This window comes from Acinonyx jubatus, chromosome B1 (assembly GCF_027475565.1).
Source record: "Acinonyx jubatus isolate Ajub_Pintada_27869175 chromosome B1, VMU_Ajub_asm_v1.0, whole genome shotgun sequence".
NCBI lineage: Eukaryota > Metazoa > Chordata > Mammalia > Carnivora > Felidae > Acinonyx > Acinonyx jubatus.
In genome coordinates this window covers 41,821,274-41,840,229 of record NC_069382.1, presented here as the reverse complement: position 1 = coordinate 41,840,229, position 18,956 = coordinate 41,821,274, and the positions used below count along the sequence as shown (strand labels likewise).

Here is an 18,956-nt window from a genome sequence, read left to right as displayed (position 1 = left end):
ACCATCAAGCTAAGACAGTATCATCTCTGGTTTAGTCCCTTTTGAGCTGTTAATGTAATATTGGATTTCTGTCATTAAATAACCCAATTATTCATTCATCTATCCTTTACAATTATTCCCCCTTCTTTCCATTTGCACACAAATTGTTCCAGCTTTGGAAGGTACATTAAGCTTGGTTACTGTGCTGATCTAGCTTGCAGGCAACAATGCTAGTCTATCTAGAAAGTCCTTTCCCCTCAGTTCACTCTTGTTCACATAGGCTAAGATTAAAAAGGTACAGAACTAGTGGACTATCTTTACCCATAGGCAATATAGTTGCATTTATGGTTAGCCTAAATTTTGCCAGATGGGGTAAAGGTACATTCTTCCCCATCAAGGCCTTTCAGAATTCTGATATAAAGACAACATATAGTTTTGGTTTCTTACTTAGGAATTATGCTTCTTCCTTGCCTTGTATTTGCAGACTTGGATACACTAGAAAAACAGAGAAATCTACCAAGAGGGGGCACTCTTTTTAGCCTCACTCATGTTGAATGTGAGCATACCCACATGAAGGTGTGTAAGACCTCATGCTTTTATCTCCCTCCATTTTAGACAATGTTTCCAATTCTTTATCAAACTAGTAGTCTGAGGAGAATATCTCTCTGCCCATAGTTTTGACATTATAGACTGTAAAATGTGTTTCTTGGTCTAAACAAGTGATGGTCAACAATTCAAATTGGTGAAAAAGTTCTGTTTCAGGTTTTGTTTTTGTTTTTGTTTCCTAATAGCACTCTGAGCATTTGAATCTACCACCAAGCAAGCAAACCCCAGGCCAGAGTCTATCTCTGTTAGGACCCATGTGTAGCTTCCCAGGGCTACCAGCATCAGTCTCACTTGTTGGATATGATCAGGACCTTCCCACCAGGGAACCTGCCACATATCCATCTTCAGTCTTTGTCTCTTTTAGTGACAGACAGAAGAGCTCTTATTGGCATTTCGTGCCTCAGAGGTTGCAAGAAGAATGTGTCTGAATTCAGTCCATCTTTGCATTGCTGCAATATCCCTATATACCTTTATTTTGTGGACCCAGGTGGCCATCACAAGGAATCACATGGGAATATCTGATTATCAATTCAATCACCTTCTGAACTTGCAAGGGGATTCTGATGAGCATCAACATGTCCTACTTTAAGTCACTCCTCAAATCTCCATAGGGCCATGCCCCCATACAGGCATCCCTTTAATAGGTCAAGTTTCCATTGCCCTTGGACTCTGACCTTAAGGCCAGGCCATTGGCTACTACTTATGAGTTAGAAGAAACCCCAAACCCAAACATAGAGGCTTTTACCATTGTTTACTTCTTCCATCACTTCAAGGAAAACAATATGCAATTCAGCCCACTAAGGTGATTTGACTTTTGTACATTAATTTTACATTTTAATTTTTTTAGAGTTTATCTTGAGAGAGAGAGGAGAAAGAGCACGTGTGTGTATGCAAGAGGGGAATGGGCAGAAACAAAGAGAGGAAGAAGGAATACCAAGCAGGCTCCCTGCTGTCAGCACAGAGCCCCACATAGGGCTCAAACTCATGAACCATGAGATTGTGACCTGAGTTGAAACCAAGAGTCGGACACTTAACTGACTGGGCCACACAGGCACCCAGTATATATATTAATTTTATATCTTGCAACCTTGCTATAAATGTTAATTAGTTCTAGGAGGTTTTTTTTTTATTACTTGGGATTTTATACATAGACCATCATGTCATCTGAGGACACAAAAAGTACTATTTCTTCAAAATTTTTATAATTCCTATTTCCTTTTCTTGTCCTACTGTATTAGCTAAGACTTCACTTTTTTAATTTATTTATTTGAATCCAAATTAGTTAATATACAGTGTAGTATTGGTTTCAGGAGTAGAACCAAGTGATCCATCACTTACATATAACAAAATATGCTACAGCTTTTTAGTCTGCAATGTATGGCTCTTGTTTATGCTGTTTTTTATTTAAATTTCTTTAATTTTCTTTGTCTGGGCCATCCTTGTGTCTTCAGTTTTGTTTTCAGCCAAAGCTTGTTTGCTTTGCAAACACTTGTCTTAACTTTCTGCTACTAGATTTTTATGTGCATTAGGGAACTCATTCAAACTTCAGGTCATTTTCAAGCTTAGCTTGTATTTTACCTTCCACCTGTATCTCTTGAATCTCCTCTGTGTTGTGCACAGGCTCCATCAGTTGAGGATACACTGATGGACATGTGAGTGTGTTGGGCCTGTTAAATTTATAGTTACTCCCTAGTTTGTTGCTTGTCATAAAAGTTCTGCTATCTCTGTACAGCAAGTCCTCCATGTTATCCTGATAAACTGATTGCCAGTGTAGTTGACAATACTCCAATGAATCAAGTAATCCCTTTCTTCCTCCTACATACTTGGGTGGGAGGAAGCTAATGGTTTTCACATCTTGCTGTGTCCTAGTTAAATTACCATGTTGACAGAGCTGGGACTGAAGAAATAAGAACAGCCTCAGGGAAGGATTACCACAAATTTACACTCTTGTTAATTGAAGTGGATTTCATGAATAAATACTTTTTATTAGCTTTTGGCCGATTTACAGAGTACTGAAATGGTTGGTTTGACAGGTTTTGTCCACCTTTTTAGTTGCTTCTGGAGGAGAGAGAGGTGTTGTTGATCTCCTCTCTATACTATAGGATAATTAAAAGACTAACTCAAGCTATTTATTTATTTATTTATTTATTTATTTATTTTACCAATGGTTTTCAGAAGTTTGATTATGATTGTCTTAAGTGTAAATTTCTTTACATTTATCCTTATTAAGGTTCATTTAGTTTCTTATATCTGAGTGTAAGCTTTTTTCACCCTGGTACAGAAATTTGGGGTCATAATTTTTCAAATATCTTTTCTGTACATTCTTTCTTTCTAATTTTCATTGAACCACCCATTACATGCCTGCAGGAATGGTTGATTATCTCACTAACCTACAATGGTGAATCTCATGTGTTTTCCTTATGTCAAAATTCATAGTTGTATATTATTACCTGATGAAAATATGTAATTTTATAGTAATCTTTCATGACCAGAAAAATAAATCATTGTGACCACTCCTTTTTGTCATCTTTTTTTCAAGGATTAACAATTATTTTAGAGATTGTCTCTACTGTTGCATCCAGAATTTATATCCAAATCTCTTATCTCATCATACATAAAAATGTACATATTTTTATCTTTCCAGAAATTACTTTCAATATAAGATAACTGTAAATTAAGGGTTATCAGTCCCTGATAGTTGGCAATGTTATTATCAAATTCCCATGGATTCCCATAGATGTTTTCACATGGATTCTTTAACATGTAACCCAAACTCTATTTATACAAAATTAAATACATTATCTTCATGCTGTGTCCATCCTTCAATTATTTTTGCAAAGTAGATATATTATCATTACCCATTCTTCATGTGCCAAATATAATGACCATAACAATGACCATCATGCCTTATTCATTGTTATTCATAAAAACATGATAATGCAACAACTCATCTTCTCTTTTATTGTTTATTTCAGGTCCTTATAATTAAGGTAATTGTTTTCCAATGAATAGTTTCATTCAGACTCATATTATCAAATCCATTCTCCATGGTGTTGCTTGATTGGACTTTCTGAAATGTGGATCTCAATACTATTGCCTTACCAGACACTTAACATGTTTGTATAGGGAATAATGAATGAATGAATGATTGAATCAACAAATATGACACTTGCCTTAATTTATGCAAATAAGAGAAAATATAAAAATTTACTTCATCAGTCAAGGTATGATTTATTATTAGTTCCATTTATATTTTGTCATATGTATTTTCCAAATTTCATTCAGAATGACCACCCTATGCTATAGCTGTTTTTTAAGTCTACAAAATTTTTAATAATATAAAATGCAAATCTTTTATGTAGTGTTTATTCTTCCATATTTTAATTTGTTTTGAATTCTTGCTATGGCATTTATTGAAAATTGAATACTATCTTCTAACTTATTTAACTAAGATGTTGAAAACTGAGTATCTGAGAAAATATTACAAATATTGTGTAATACTAATTTCATTAAAGTCACTATTCAAGATAGCCCTTTTAATTACTCAGGTGATCATGAAAGATTAGACTCAGCATTACATTTCTTTAACTATTTAATAAAACAACATCTATTTTTGTTTTAAAAGTTTTATTTCTACTCACCAGATTTCTGAACATTTCCATCATCAATACTTCCCCCTGGTGAACCAATCTGGAATTCACAATATGGAGGCCTATGGCCAGGAAAACAATGACAATTACCCAAATTATTACATATCTGAAACAAACAAACAAATAGAAATTTGTTAGTTTTTATATCTTACGTATGCATTCAAAAGAATAAAATTAATTTTCCTAAGTTTATTAATACTGTATGAGAAATAGGTTGGAAAAAATAGTGAAAATTTTGATAGCATAATGGTCAAGGACAAAATTACTACTTACGACCTTCAATGGTATATTGACTTTCTGATACATGCTTTGCCTTCCCCAATCATTTTTATTAAATGAGATTCAATATATTATGGCCATCATATTCACAACATTGGGTGAATTTAGAATTTTTCAAAAATATTATATCATTTAGTTATTTTGTAAACATTTGCTGCCACCACTTTCACATTTCCTATTTCTACACTTTAATTTCTATACAAAATATGACAATTAAATTACCAACAATTGACTTGGCCATTTTAATTTCCTATCCTAGTCATCTTTCCAAAATTTTACTTTAATGATAAGCCGTTTGCATTTCATTTTAAGTGAACATATTTTCCAAAATAAAATAAAATAGATGCAAAAATATTAAAAATGAAAAACAAGTAAAACTTTATGATCAACTCACACCTCTAACAGTTTACATCTATGGAGTTTATATGTTATTTGTGCTTTTACACTTAATAGTTTAGTATTTTCATTTTGAAGTAAAACAAGTAAATACAATTTTATGAAATTCAAATACTTAAAATGCATAAAACTAAGAGTTTTCACCCACTAATTAAGTTCCACTCACCACTGCTAAGAATTTTCTGTATTTCCTTCCTATTCCTGTATCATGGTCTATTTCTTCTTTCAGTTTTGTTAATATTTCATTTATATATTCAAGATTTTGGAATTTGGATGCATTTCTATTATAATTTTTGTAACTTTTTGATGACTTGACTCTTTTATCATTATATAATAACTTTCTTGTCTTTTTTGACAATCTTTTACTTAAGGCATATTTTCTCTGATAGAGGTATAGCCACACTACTGTCTTTTGATTACCATTTGCATGGAAAATCTCTTTCCATTCCTTAATATTCAACCTATGTGTGTCCTTAAAAGTAAAGTAAATTGCTGTATACTGCCCAGTATATCATTTGATGTTGTTTTTTAATAAAAATGCAATAAACTTATATTTAAAGTAATTATGGGTTAGTAAGAATTTACTATTGCCTTTGTTCCCCTTGTTTACTGGTGGTTCCTTTGTTCTGTTTTCCTTCTCTCGCTGTGCTTCTTTGTAACTTGATTTTTTAAAAAATACTCTTATGCTTTGATTACTTTGTCTTTATCTTTTGTGCGTCTACTACAATTTTTTATAGGTGAGTCTGATGAAGCTTACATAAAATATTTTATAGATATAATAGTTTATTTTAAGCTGATAACAACCAAAATTTGACCTTATACAAATAATTCTACACTTTAATTTCTCCTTCCCCCACATTTTGTATAATTGATGTCACAACCTCCATCATTTCATGTGATGTATTAACACATTTTTGTATCTAGTTAATTTCAAAACTTTTGTCTGTTAACTTTTATTTTTTATTTTTTTAAATGCTCGTTTATTTATCTTTGAAAGAGAGAGGGCACGGGGCGCCTGGGTGGTTCAGTCGGTTAAGCGGCCGACTTTGGCTCAGGTCATGATCTCGCCGTCCGTGAGTTTGAGCCCCACGTCGGGCTCTGTGCTGACGGCTCAGAGCCTGGAACCTGTTTCGGATTCTGTGTCTCCCTCTCTCTGACCCTCCCCCGTTCATGCTCTGTCTCTCTCTGTCTCAAAAATAAATAAACGTTAAAAAAATTAAAAAAAAAGAGAGAGAGGGCACAAACGGGGGTTGGGGTAGAAAAAGAGGGAGACAGGGAATCCAAAGCAGGCTCCAGGCTTCCAACTGTCAGTTCCTAGACTGACCTGGGTCTCAGACTCACAAACTGTGAGATTGTGACCTAAGCCGAAGTCAAACACTTAACCGACTGAGCCACCCAGGCACCCCTTAACTTTTATACCAGAGTTTAAAATGATTTACATGCTAACATTACAATATTACAGTATTCTGAATTTGAATATATTTTAATTTTTACAGTGACTTTTATACTTTTACACGTTTTCATGTTGTTAGTGTCCTTTTCGTCAACTTGAAGAACTCCTTTTTGCATTTCAGAAAAAGAGAATATATGAAGAAATAACTACTGAAAACTTCCCAAATTCAATGAAAAATGTGAATATATCCAGAAGCTCACAAACTTCAAATAAAATGAACTCAGAGACTCACTCTGGTACATATCATAATCAAACTTAAAAGCCAAAGGCAAAGAGAAAATTTTGAAAGCAGGAAGGGAAGTAAGTTGTCACGTACAAGGGATCTTAAATAAGACTATCAGCAGCTTTCTCATGAGAAATTTGGAAACCAGCAGGCAAATGGCGGATATATTTAGAGTGCTAATAGAAAAACAACAAAAAAAAAAAACCTGTCAACCAAGAATCCTATATTTAGCAAAACTGTCCTTCAAAAGTAAGGGAGAATTTAAATAATTCCCAAATAAATACTAAGGAATTCATTATTACCATAGCAGCCCTGCAAGAAATGGTCAAAGAAGTATGGCAGGGTAATTTGAAAGGCCAGTATATTACAATTTAAAGCTATGTGAAGAAATAAAGATCTCAAAAAAGGTAAATACATGTGCATTTTTAAAAGCTGAAATTGTTGTAAAAATTGTAACTCTACTTTTGGTTTCTACATGATAAGAAACTAATAGATTAAAAAAACAATTATTAGTCTAGAAGCTAGTATTATTATAATCTTGGATTGTAGCTTCACATTTTGTTTCTACACAATTTAAGAGACTAATGAGCTTAAAATAATTATTAGTTTATGTTTTGGGATCCAAAGTAAAATGATTTAATTTGTGACATCAACAAATAATAGGGGTGACAACAGTACAATAAAGAAGCAAAGTTTATGTATGTTCTTAAAGTTAAACTTGTATAAATTCAAATGAGAGTCTTATAACTTTAGTACATTAAATGTATCCCCAATGCAGTTTCACAAAGAAACTGCTATCAAATATACATGAAAGGAAAAGAGGATGGAATTTAAACATTTCAGTACAAAAAAATCAAGTGAACACAAAAGAATATAGTAATATAAATAAAAAGCTATAAGGTGTATCAAAAATAAACAGCAAAGTAACAAAGTCACTGTTTATCCATAATTACTTTAACTGTAAATAAATTAAACTTTAAATAAAAAGACATAAATTGGCAAAACAGATTAAAAAAAACACATGATTTAACTATATGCTGTTTATAAGAGACTTAATTTAGATCCAAAGACAAATAAATTGAAAGTGAAAGGATGGAAAAGATATTTCATGCAAAAGTAACTGAAAGAGAACAGAGGTCATTATACTAATATCAGACACAATAGACTTTAAAAAGTTTACAAAAGACAAAGAATGATATGATATGTTAAAAAAGATTTAATACAGCAAAAAGATATAGCAATTATAAATATTTATACACTTAGTACCAGACCTTCAAAATATATTAGGCAAAAACTGATAGAATGTAAAGGAGAAATAAGCAGTTCTATAAGAGTTGACATTATGATTCCATAATGGGACTCAGCATTGACAACCAAGGCTTCAGATTGGATTTTAAACAGTGGCAGTAACTAGATCACCCTTGGTAAATGGGATTCCACCTTGTTTAACCCATGCATAATCTCCATAGCTGCTTGTCCATAGCTGCCACAATAACTAGTTTGTGTGAATGTGTCAGCATTTGGGTGGGCAATGGAGACTGGCAAATGTTAACCAGTCAAATAATTTTGTCTGTTTTTACTTTTGTGGCTGATCCTTCTGGTAAGAGTTAACATTCTAAATGAAATTGTCATGAATTATGGTTCCTCCCATATGTTCATCCGCATGATCTCCTTAACCCTGATTTTTCAATCTTTCTCTTTTTTTGTCTTTTGACTAGCTGGCCAAGGAATTTACTATAGCCTACAAGTCAGTTATATTTTAACATCAATCTCTTTCTCTCTTCAACACAATATTATGATTAGCTGAACTACCAGAATTTCTACCCATAGGGAAGATTTATCATCACCAAAGTCTTTTAAGCTCATTCCTCACTGTGGCTGTAGGAAAGCCGTTATTTATTTTTGACTTGTACCCACACACCAAGCCATCCATCTGTACATCAGGCTTTGGCATTGCTGATCTGTCAGCTAGTCATAGAGAATCTTTCATGTATTCATAGGTGAAACTAGGGAGAAGTACCAATGCAAGACCAGAGAATTATATGGGAGTTTGGCCTACTTATTCTTTCATTGCTTTGGTTAGGCTCTTGCTTGATTCCAGATATACCACTTCAATCTTATAATGAATGCATTATTTCAGATTTTACAAAATTTGTGACTTGGAAATCTTGGCAGAACAATTAGTTGTTGTTTCATGGTCAGAAGTTCTTTCTCAGAGTGTAATAATACACCAGCAGGTATTTTTCCAAAAATGAAGAATTATCTACTGGAAATGGCATGGTTTCATTCCAAAAACCTGGGGTATACATTGTTATTCTTATATTAAAGCATAGAAGTATAATTCAGCATCTTTCCCCACCCCTGAAAGCACTAATACCATTTAATCTGGGTAATAGGACTGAAGCAATAGGGCTTGCATTTACCAGTCTGAGTCAGCTTCAAGGACCTCACCTACTATCTTCCCTACAGAAAGCTGCTAGCCTTTCATATCACTTGATATATGCCTTGCAACAATATTTTCAGGTATATAATAGGCTGTTACTAGAATCTGAGGAAACCCAATAGTTGTCGTACTTCCATCTTAATAGTGGAAAATGTAAAACAAAATAATATGTCCTTTTCTTCAAAGGAGATGGCCTGACATGACATAAACAACTGGACTCCTAATCATTTATTAATGTACAAGCCACTGAATATCCTTAGTATTTAGTTTTCATCCTCTGGAGCACATATGTCTTACAGATACCTACAAAGTGCTAGCTATTTTTGCTTATCTGGTCCATTAGCATGATATCATTGATAGAGATAAGCACTGTGATATTCTCCAGATGTCCAAATAATACAGATATTGTTTGATTACTCTTGAAAAAGGATGGGAAAATTAACCTAGTCCTGGGAAAAACTAAAATGTATATTGTTATTCACTCCATGTGAATATGATAACTATCAGATGATTTTTTTTCTAATAAAGATGAACTGGAACAGATTTGTCTGATGAATAGCCACACACCATATACCATATCTTAATCTTTGGTAAAAACAACACATCTGGCACAATTACTGCAAATGTAAATACAACACTTTTGAGTTTGAGGATCCTATTATCATCCTTCAAGATATGCCTGGTTTTGTAAAGACTAGAGTAGTAACTTAAATGGAGATATTGTGGGGCCACTAACTTTATATCTGCTGTATTTTAAAGGTGACAATAATCCAAGCCATTTACACCAGGACGTGATATTGTTTTTGGTTTTATATTTTATCCGTCTAGGGAAGTTTCAGAGGCCTCCACTTGTATTTACCCATAAGACAGTTTGACACCACACATCAAAAGTTCTAGGTGGCAGTTTTGCCAAGCAGTATATATATAAATTCCAAACATACACATAAGGAGGGGGGAAATAGCCACTGGGTGAGTCCTAAGACCCAATATATCCTAGGAAAGAATTCCATTTATTATCTGATCCCTATATGTCCATGTCCTAAAAAAGGGAAAGTGATGAGTCTTCAGGTTTATGAGTATTTGTATCAGTTTGGACCTTGTGTCCAACAGTTCTCAAAATGTTTGGAGAACATTTACTTCAAAATATAGTTACATGAAGAAATGGCCATAGTTCTTGTCAAGAACAGGAAGAATCATCATCACATAACTATATTGTTTTGATCCTGTTGAGAACTTCGTATTTAAGATGCTGCTGCTTCTTTAGTTAGTGATTCATGGTCAAAAACCTTGCTCAGTTCCAGAAATGTGGCAAGAAATTGTGACATTTTATTGGGACAACTGCTTTCAGCTTCCTGATTATCCTTTGTTAATTACAATTCATTGGATAGATTGAAAAGTACTTGTTTTGGCTGCATATTTTTTCCCCAACAAGAAAGGTTTCCATAATTCTCTGAGGACCAGGCCCCTCTGGTTTGCCCTAGTATCTTGCCATTAATTATGATAATTTCTGATCATTATTGACTTCTATTGTCTCATGGTTCTGTCATCCCCATGGGTATCAATGAACCCAGATCTGTAATAGTATCTCCTACCATGAGCATAGACTACACTAAATTCCTAACCATTTCTAGTGCATTTTTAATTAAGTAAAACTAAGTAAATAAATGATATATCCTATGGACCTTCACGTGATGCACTGCCATTTTTAGGGTTAGGCCTTATATAGTATATCCAATTAGCATGCCCATTTATCTGAGGCTTATAATCTCTTCTTCTACCATAAATATTCTGGCATTTGTATTCATGTGGTATGAGCCATTTTTCCCCCATGGTTCTAAGAGACATCATAGAAGTGTACATGCTACAACTATTGAGGATTTTGTCAGTGTCTTTATAAAGGTCCTTCAAATCAATAAACATTCTCTAGGTCAACTTTATATTCTAGTTCTTTCATAAAACAAACTCAGAATTCAGTTCATGACTACTGTTCTTGCCCCTATTGGGGCAAGTCTTGCATTTCCTTTGGAGTATAATTGTTTTTGTTCCTTATCAGGCCCAGAACATCTCCAGTCAAATTATACTGTAATTCTTATTATTGGTATAGTGGCAGAAAGAAAAGTGGAAGAAAATTTTAGGGGGCATATGTTAATTTGCAAGTGCCAGACCTCTGTATAATCTTCTAGCAAGCAGGGAATTTCATCCCTTGACAGAAATAAATGAACCATTTCTGTAGGTTCAGATGAATCTGGAGATTTGAGATTTTGGGGGGGATATCAATTCAGACAGCCACTTCCCACATATCAGAGTGTCATTACTTTCCAAGATTTTCTCATATATTGTCATAGAAGAACTTTTTTGTTGGAGGTTAGTTCTTTTTAATCAGTACATCATGTCTGATTGTCAATAATAAGTTACATGCCATGCTAAAAAAATCACAATTTGAAGAGACAGAGAAAGGTCTAGACCAGACACATATGCCAAAGATGTTGGAAGTATCAGACCAAGGATCTAAAGCAGCCAGGATTAATGTGCTTAGGGAAAGTAGACAACATAAAAGAACAGATGGGTAATATAAGCAGTGAGATAGAAATTCTAAAAAAAAATATTTTAAATAATAGAAATCTAAAGCACTATATAGAAGACATGAATTCCTTTGATGGGCTCATCTGTATACAACCAAAGAAATAATCAGTGAGCTTGAGAAAATGTCAATAAAAAAATTCCAAAACTTAAGTGCAAAGAGAAAAAATAATAAAAAGATACAACAGAATATCCAAGAACTGTGGGACAATTAAAAAATATATACATGTCATAGGAATACCAGAAGGAGAAAAAAAGAAAGGGACAGAAAACTATTTGAAACAATATTGACACAATTTCCCCAAAGGTCCTATACATAAACTTCAGAGAATGTCAGGCAAGGCAAACATTTTAAAAATGTATGTGGAAATAACATTCAAACTGCAGAAAATATAAAAAAATGAAGAGAATATCTTGAAAGAATCTAGAAAATAAAAAAACTTTATCTACAGAAGAGCAAGGATGATAATTATGTTGTACTTTTCTTCAGAAATCATTGAAAGCAATAAGAGAAGGGAGTGAAATATTTAAATGCTGAAAAAAACCAAACAGCCACCTTGAATGTGTATCCATTAAAATTATACTTCAAAAAAGAAGGAAAAATAAAGACTTCCTTAAACAAAAAAATTTCAGAAAATTTGTCACAAATATATCTGCTTTGCAAGAAATGCTTCAGAAAGGACTGATGTAGATTAGAAACTGAGACATATGTACAGAAGAAAGAGTAAAAGAGAAGGAATAAAGGAAGGTAAAATAAAATATTGTATTTTTCTTATTCTTTTTTTTTACAAAGTTTATTTATTTACTTATTTGAGATAGAGAGCGTGAGCAGGGGAAGGGCAGAAAGAGAGAGAGAGAGAGAGAGAGAGAGAGAGAGAGAGAAAGAACCCAAGTGGGGCCAGAACAAAGGAACCATGAGATCATGACCTGAACCAAAACCAAGAGTCAGACACTTAACTAACTGAGCCACCCGGCACCCTTTCTTTCATGAATTTGACCAAACTTTTAAGAAAGAAATTATATCAATTATTTACAACCTCTTCCACAAAATGAGGCAGAAGGAACATTTGCAAACTCATTCTGAGGTCAGCATTATCACAATACCAAAACCAAAGACATTATAAGAAAAAACTACAGACCAATATCACTCATTAGCAAAAATGCAAAAATTCTCAAAAATATTAGCAAATCAAATTATAAAAGAATAATATATCACAATAAAATGGATTTTATTCTTGGTATACAGGTGAGGTTATCATTTGAAGATCAATGACTGTAAACTATCACACCATTAGGCTAAAAAGAAAAGTCATATGATTATATATCAATAGATTCAGAAAAAAGGACTTGACTAAACATATACAATATATGATTGAAAATCACCAATCCAGTAAGAAACGGGGAAATTTCTCAATACAAGGAAAATCTACAAAAATGCACAGATAACATCATACTTAATAATGAGAAACAGAAGACCTACATATAGCCAATATGTACCTGAAAAGATGCCCAATATTACTGATCATAAGAGAAATACAAATCAAAACCACAATGATATATTACCCACACATGCTAGAATGGTTATTATCAAAAATATGTGAAATAACAAGTGTTGGTGAGGAAGAGGAGAATAGGGAACCCTCATGTTGGTGGGAATGCAAATTGGTGTAACTACTGTGGAAAACAGTGTGGATGTTCTTCAAAAAATTAAAAATAGGAATACCATATGATCCAGTACTTCCACTTCTTCATATGTATCCAAAGAAACCAAATCACTAATTTTTAAAGATGTTAATTATAGCATTTTTTTAATAGTCAAAATATGGAAACAACCGAAGTGCTCATCTATGAATGAATGGATAAAAAGATGTTTTATATCTTCACCAGCATCTGGAAAACAGTGTGGAGGTTCCTCAAAAAATTAAAAATAGATCTACCCTATGACCCAGCAGTAGCACTGCTAGGAATTTACCCAAGGGATACAGGAGTGCTGATACAAAGGGGCACTTGTACCCCAATGTTTATAGCAGCACTTTCAACAATAGCCAAATTATGGAAAGAGCCTAAATGTCCATCAACTGATGAATGGATAAAGAAATTGTGGTTTATATACACAATGGAATATTACGTGGCAATGAGAAAGAATGAAATGTGGCCTATTGTAGCAACGTGGAAGGAACTGGAGAGTGTTATGCTAATTGAAATAAGTCATGCAAAGACAGATACCATATTTTTCCCTCTTATGTGGATCCTGAGAAACATAACAGAAGACTGTAGGGGAGGGGAAGGAAAAAAATGTTAGAGAGGGAGGGAGGCAAACCATAAGAGACTCTTAAAAACTGAGAATAAGCTAAGGGTTGATGGGGGGTGGGAGGGAGAGAGGAGTGGGTGGGTGATGGGCATTGAGGAGGGCACCTGTTGGGATGAGTACTGGGTGTTGTGGAAACCAATTTGACAATAAATTTCATATTAAAAAAAAGATGTTATATATATATGAATACTATCAGCCATAAAAACAATGAAATATTGCCATTTGTGGCAACATGGATGGACCTTGAGGGCATTATGCAAAGTAAAATAAATTAGAGACTAGAAGGCAAATACTAAATGATCTCACTTATAGATAGAATTTTTATTTTTTATTTTATTTTTTGTCTTAATACAGATGTTTATTTTTTATTTTTTTAATTTTAATATGAAATTTATTGTCAAATTGGTTTCCATACAACACCCCGTGCTCATCCCAACATAGATAGAATTTTTAAAAACAAACATATAAATACAGAAACAGATTGGTAGTTGCCACAGGTGGGGGGAGGGTGGATGATGGGTGAAATGAGTAAAGGTTGTCAAAGGTAAAGTCCCCAGTTATAATATAAATAAATTATGGAGATGTGATGTAAATATGATGAATATAGTTAATAATATTGTATTGAATATTTGAAAGTTACCAAGAGAGCAGATCTTGAAAGTCCTCAGCACAAGAAAAAAATTGTAATTATGTATGATCATGTATGTTAACTAGAATTATTGTGGTGATCACTTTACAATGCATACAAATATGAAATCACTAAATTATACACCTGGATTGTACCTCAATAAAAAAAAAGGCATACATAAGAATACATAACAGACTAGGGGAAAACCTAAGAAAAAAATAAATTGAAATAGAGTAAAACAAGAGACAAAGTTGAGGGAGAAAGAGGAAAAAAGAGCAAGTGGGAAGAAGAGAGTAAGCCATGGGGTTCAGAGAAAAAAAAGAACTTATTTTGTGAGATTTCACTTGTGTGTTGAGGGTGGAGGGTCACAGATGAGAGGCTCCAATGTAAAATAATATGAAAGAAAATTATGAAGAATAGGAAAAAGGAATATTATTAGTGTTCCCTAGGTTTATAAATTGCATCTCCTTTATTGTTTTTCAGGAAGTAAATGTTTTTTATTATTTGTAATTTAGATAAGCTTATTTGAATGTGACTTTCTCTAAGGTTTGAATTCATTTTTAAATATACAGATAGGAAATTGCTCTACCTTATTTAGAATTTCACATTAATATAGCCTACTACATTGAAGAAATATAAGAAAAAATAGTGAGAATATAGCTAGAAGCTTTCCTGCTAAGATCAGGAACAAGGCAAGGATGTTTAGTCTTACTACTTTTCTCTTTCAACATTATACTTAAAGTCATACCTAATGGTTTTAGTCATAAAAATTTATGGTACCTAATGGTTTTAGTCATAAAACATATGACTTTATTCATACCTAAAGATTTTAAATATAAAACCTTAAGAACAGGAAATAAGAACAGGAAATAAAAGATATAAAATTGGGGAAGAAATAAATACAATTTTTTCTTCTCAGATGAGATGATTGTGTAAATTATCCCAAAGAATCGACAAAAAGAGATATATGAACCAATAAGTGATTATGTAAGGTAGCATAATGAAAGTTTAATATATAAAAGTCAATTGTGTACTTATATATAACAATAAACAATTGGCATTTGAAATTAAAAACAATGCCATTTATATTAGCACCAGAAATAATTGGTTTCAAATTTTCAAGACCTGTATTATGAAAACTGCAAAAGTCTAATGTAACAAACTCAAAGATGTATAAAAATGGAGGCATATTCCATGTACATGGATATGAACATTCAATGTTTTCGAGATGTTAGATCTTCCACACTTGATCTATACATTCGATACATTCCCAAGAAAAATTCTAGTTGGTTATTTTCTGGTTATTGATAACTTATTTGGCAAACTAATGTTTATATGGAGAAGCAAAAGACCCAGAATAGCCAACATAATGCTGAAGAATAAAGAAGAACCATTTAACTACTTGACATGTATACATTTTTTAAGGCTACAATAATCAAAACAAATTAATGGAATTAAATAGAGAAGATAGAATTAAACCCACATAAATATAATCAACTGATCTTTGATAATGGAACAAAGGCAGGTAGTTCAATGGAGAAAAAATCATCTTTCAGCAAATGGTGCTGGATATTCACATGCAAAAAGTTAGTACTTATTATTAATTTACTTAACTAAGTTACTAAGTACTTAGTTAATCTTTTATAAAAATTAGCTCAAATGGATCATAGATCTACATGTAAAATACAAAACGGTTAAACTTCTAGAGGATAAAATTGGAGAAAATCTCCATGACCCTGGATTTGGAGATAAATTTTTAGATACTTCAAAAGCATGTCATATGAAAGAAAGACATGGAATTGAATACTGAAAACTTTGTCTTTAACAACAGAGACCAGATTCAGGAATGCCCACCACTTACAGTCAATCAATAACTAATATTTTCAATATAATCTGCTGACTTTTCTTAACTTGTTGATATTCATATGTAGATTATTACTTTTCAGAGTAATAAAATTATAAATTGCTAGGGAGATTAATTGAAACAGAAGTATATACTCAAAAGAGTTGAAAAATTATCTTTACACAAAAACCTGTACATGGGTATTTAAGTAATTATATTCATAATTGCAAAATTTTGGAAGCAAACAATATGTCTTTCAGAGATGAATAAATAAACTCATATCCAGACATGAAGAAATCTTAGGTGTATGTGTTACTAAGTGAAAGAAGTCACTTTGAAAAGGCTTTATAACTATATAACTATATATACTATGTAACTATATAAGATTCTAGAAAAGGCTATATACTAACTATATAACATTCTGGAAGAGGCGAATCTATGGAGACAGTAACAAAATCAGTGCCTGCCATAGGTTGGGGCTGGGGGAGAGAAGAGGCACACAGAGGATTTTTTAAGCCAGTGAAAATTATTATTATAATGTGTATTATAATAATGGATTCATGTCATTTTACATTTGTCCAAAACCATAAAATATACAACACAAACAATGAACCCTAATGTAAACTCTCAGTAGTTTGGGTAATTATGATGTACCAGTGTAAGTTCGGCAATTGTAACAAATGTACACTTTTGATGCAGGAGTCTATACTTATGTCAGGGAAAGAGACATATGGGAAAGTTCTATATTTTTCCCTCAGGTTTTCTGTGAACCTAAACCTGCTCTTAAAAATATTCTTATTAATTTTTTTAAAAAGTATATTATAAATGAAAAAAGAACAGGAGGGAGGGTTGGGAAGATGGCTGCATAGGAGGACGCTGGGCTCACCGTGTCCTGCTGATCACTTAGATTCCGCCTACACCTGCCTAAATAAACCAGAAAACCAGCAGAAGACAAGCAGAACAGATTCTCTGGAGCCAAGCACAGACGAGAGGCCCACGGAGAGCGTAGGAAAGGAGGAGAGGCGGTGCTCGCTACACGGACTGGCGGGAGGGAGCCGGGGGGAGGGGCAGCCCATCAGACAAGCAGAGACCCCGAGTCTGGCTTGCAAAAGAGAAGGGGCTGGGCGGAGTGTGTTGGGACAGCAAGCGGGATTTAACATCTGGAAGGTTATAAGTTAACAGCTCTGCTCGGAGAACTGGAGGGCTGAAGGACAATGGGAGGGAGAGTTATCGAACCCCGGAGGACAGAGCTCAGCTTGGCGGGGAACAAAGGCGCTCGCCAGCACCATCTCCCTCGCCCCTCCCCCAGCCAAAATCCCAAGGGACCAGTTCCTGTCAGGGAACTAGCTTGCACCAGGCAAACACCCAACGCTGTGCTTCTGCAGATCCATCCCTCCAGTGGCGGGTCTGACTCCCTCCCGCTGCCACAGGGCCCCTCCAGAAGTGGATCACCAAAGTATACAGAGCAGAGCCTGCCCCTCCCGCCCCCATGCACCTTGCCAATCCACCCCAGCTAATATGCCAGCCAGATCCCCAGCACCACAAGCCTGGCAGTGTGCAAGTAGCCCAGACAGGCCATGCCACCCCACAGTGAATCCTGCCCCTAGGAGAGGGAAAGAGAAAGCACACACCAGTCTGACTGTGGCCCCAGTGGTGGGCTGGGGGCAGACATCAGGTCTGACTGCGGCCCCACCCACAAACGCAAGTAATTCAATACAGCACAGGGGAAGTGCCCTGTAGTTCCACACCACTCCAGAGACTATCCAAAATGACGAAACGGAAGAATTCCCCTCAAAAGAATCTCCAGGAAATAACGACAGCTAATGAACGGATCAAAAATGATTTAAACAATATAACAGAAAGTGAATTTAGAATAATAGTCATAAAATTAATCACTGGGCTTGAAAACAGTATAGAGGACAGCAGAGAATCTACTGCTGCAGAGATCAAGGGACTAAGGAACAGTGAGGAGGAGCTATAAATGCTATAAACGAGCTGCAAAATAAAATGGAAATGACCACGGCTCAGAGTGAAGAGGCAGAGGAGAGAATAGGGGAACTAGAATATAAAATTATGGAAAAAGAGGAAGCTGAGAAAAAGATAAAAAAATCCAGGAGTATCAGGGGAAAATTAGAGAACTAAGTGATGCACTAAAGAGAAATAATCTACACATAATTGGTGTTACAGAGGAGGAAGAGAGAGGGAAAGGTGCTGAAGGTGTACTTGAAGAAATAATAGCTGAGAACTTCCCTGAACTGGGGAAGGAAAAAGGCATTGAAATCCAAGAGGCACAGAGAACTCCCTTCAGATGTAATTTGAAACGATCTTCTGCATGACATATCATAGTGAAACTGGCAAAATACAGGGATAAAGAGAAAATTCTGAAAGCAGCTAGGGATAAACATGCTCTAACATATAAAGGGAGACCTATAAGACTCGTGACCAATCTCTCTACTGAAACTTGGCAGGCCAGAAACGAATGGCAGGAAATCTTCCATGTGATGAACAGAAAAAATATGCAGACAAGAATCCTGTATCCAGCAAGTCTGTCATTTAGAATAGAAG

The 18,956-nt window shown here is 34.2% G+C and overlaps 1 protein-coding gene across 1 annotated transcript in view; it reads right to left on the bottom strand.

The window, feature by feature from the left end:
• ADAM18 (ADAM metallopeptidase domain 18) overlaps positions 1-18,956 on the bottom strand; it is a 146,156-nt gene that overhangs the window by 15,405 nt on the left and 111,795 nt on the right. The window contains 1 exon segment of the mRNA XM_015076048.3: positions 4,227-4,341. Coding sequence (XP_014931534.2) covers positions 4,227-4,341 — 115 coding nt within the window.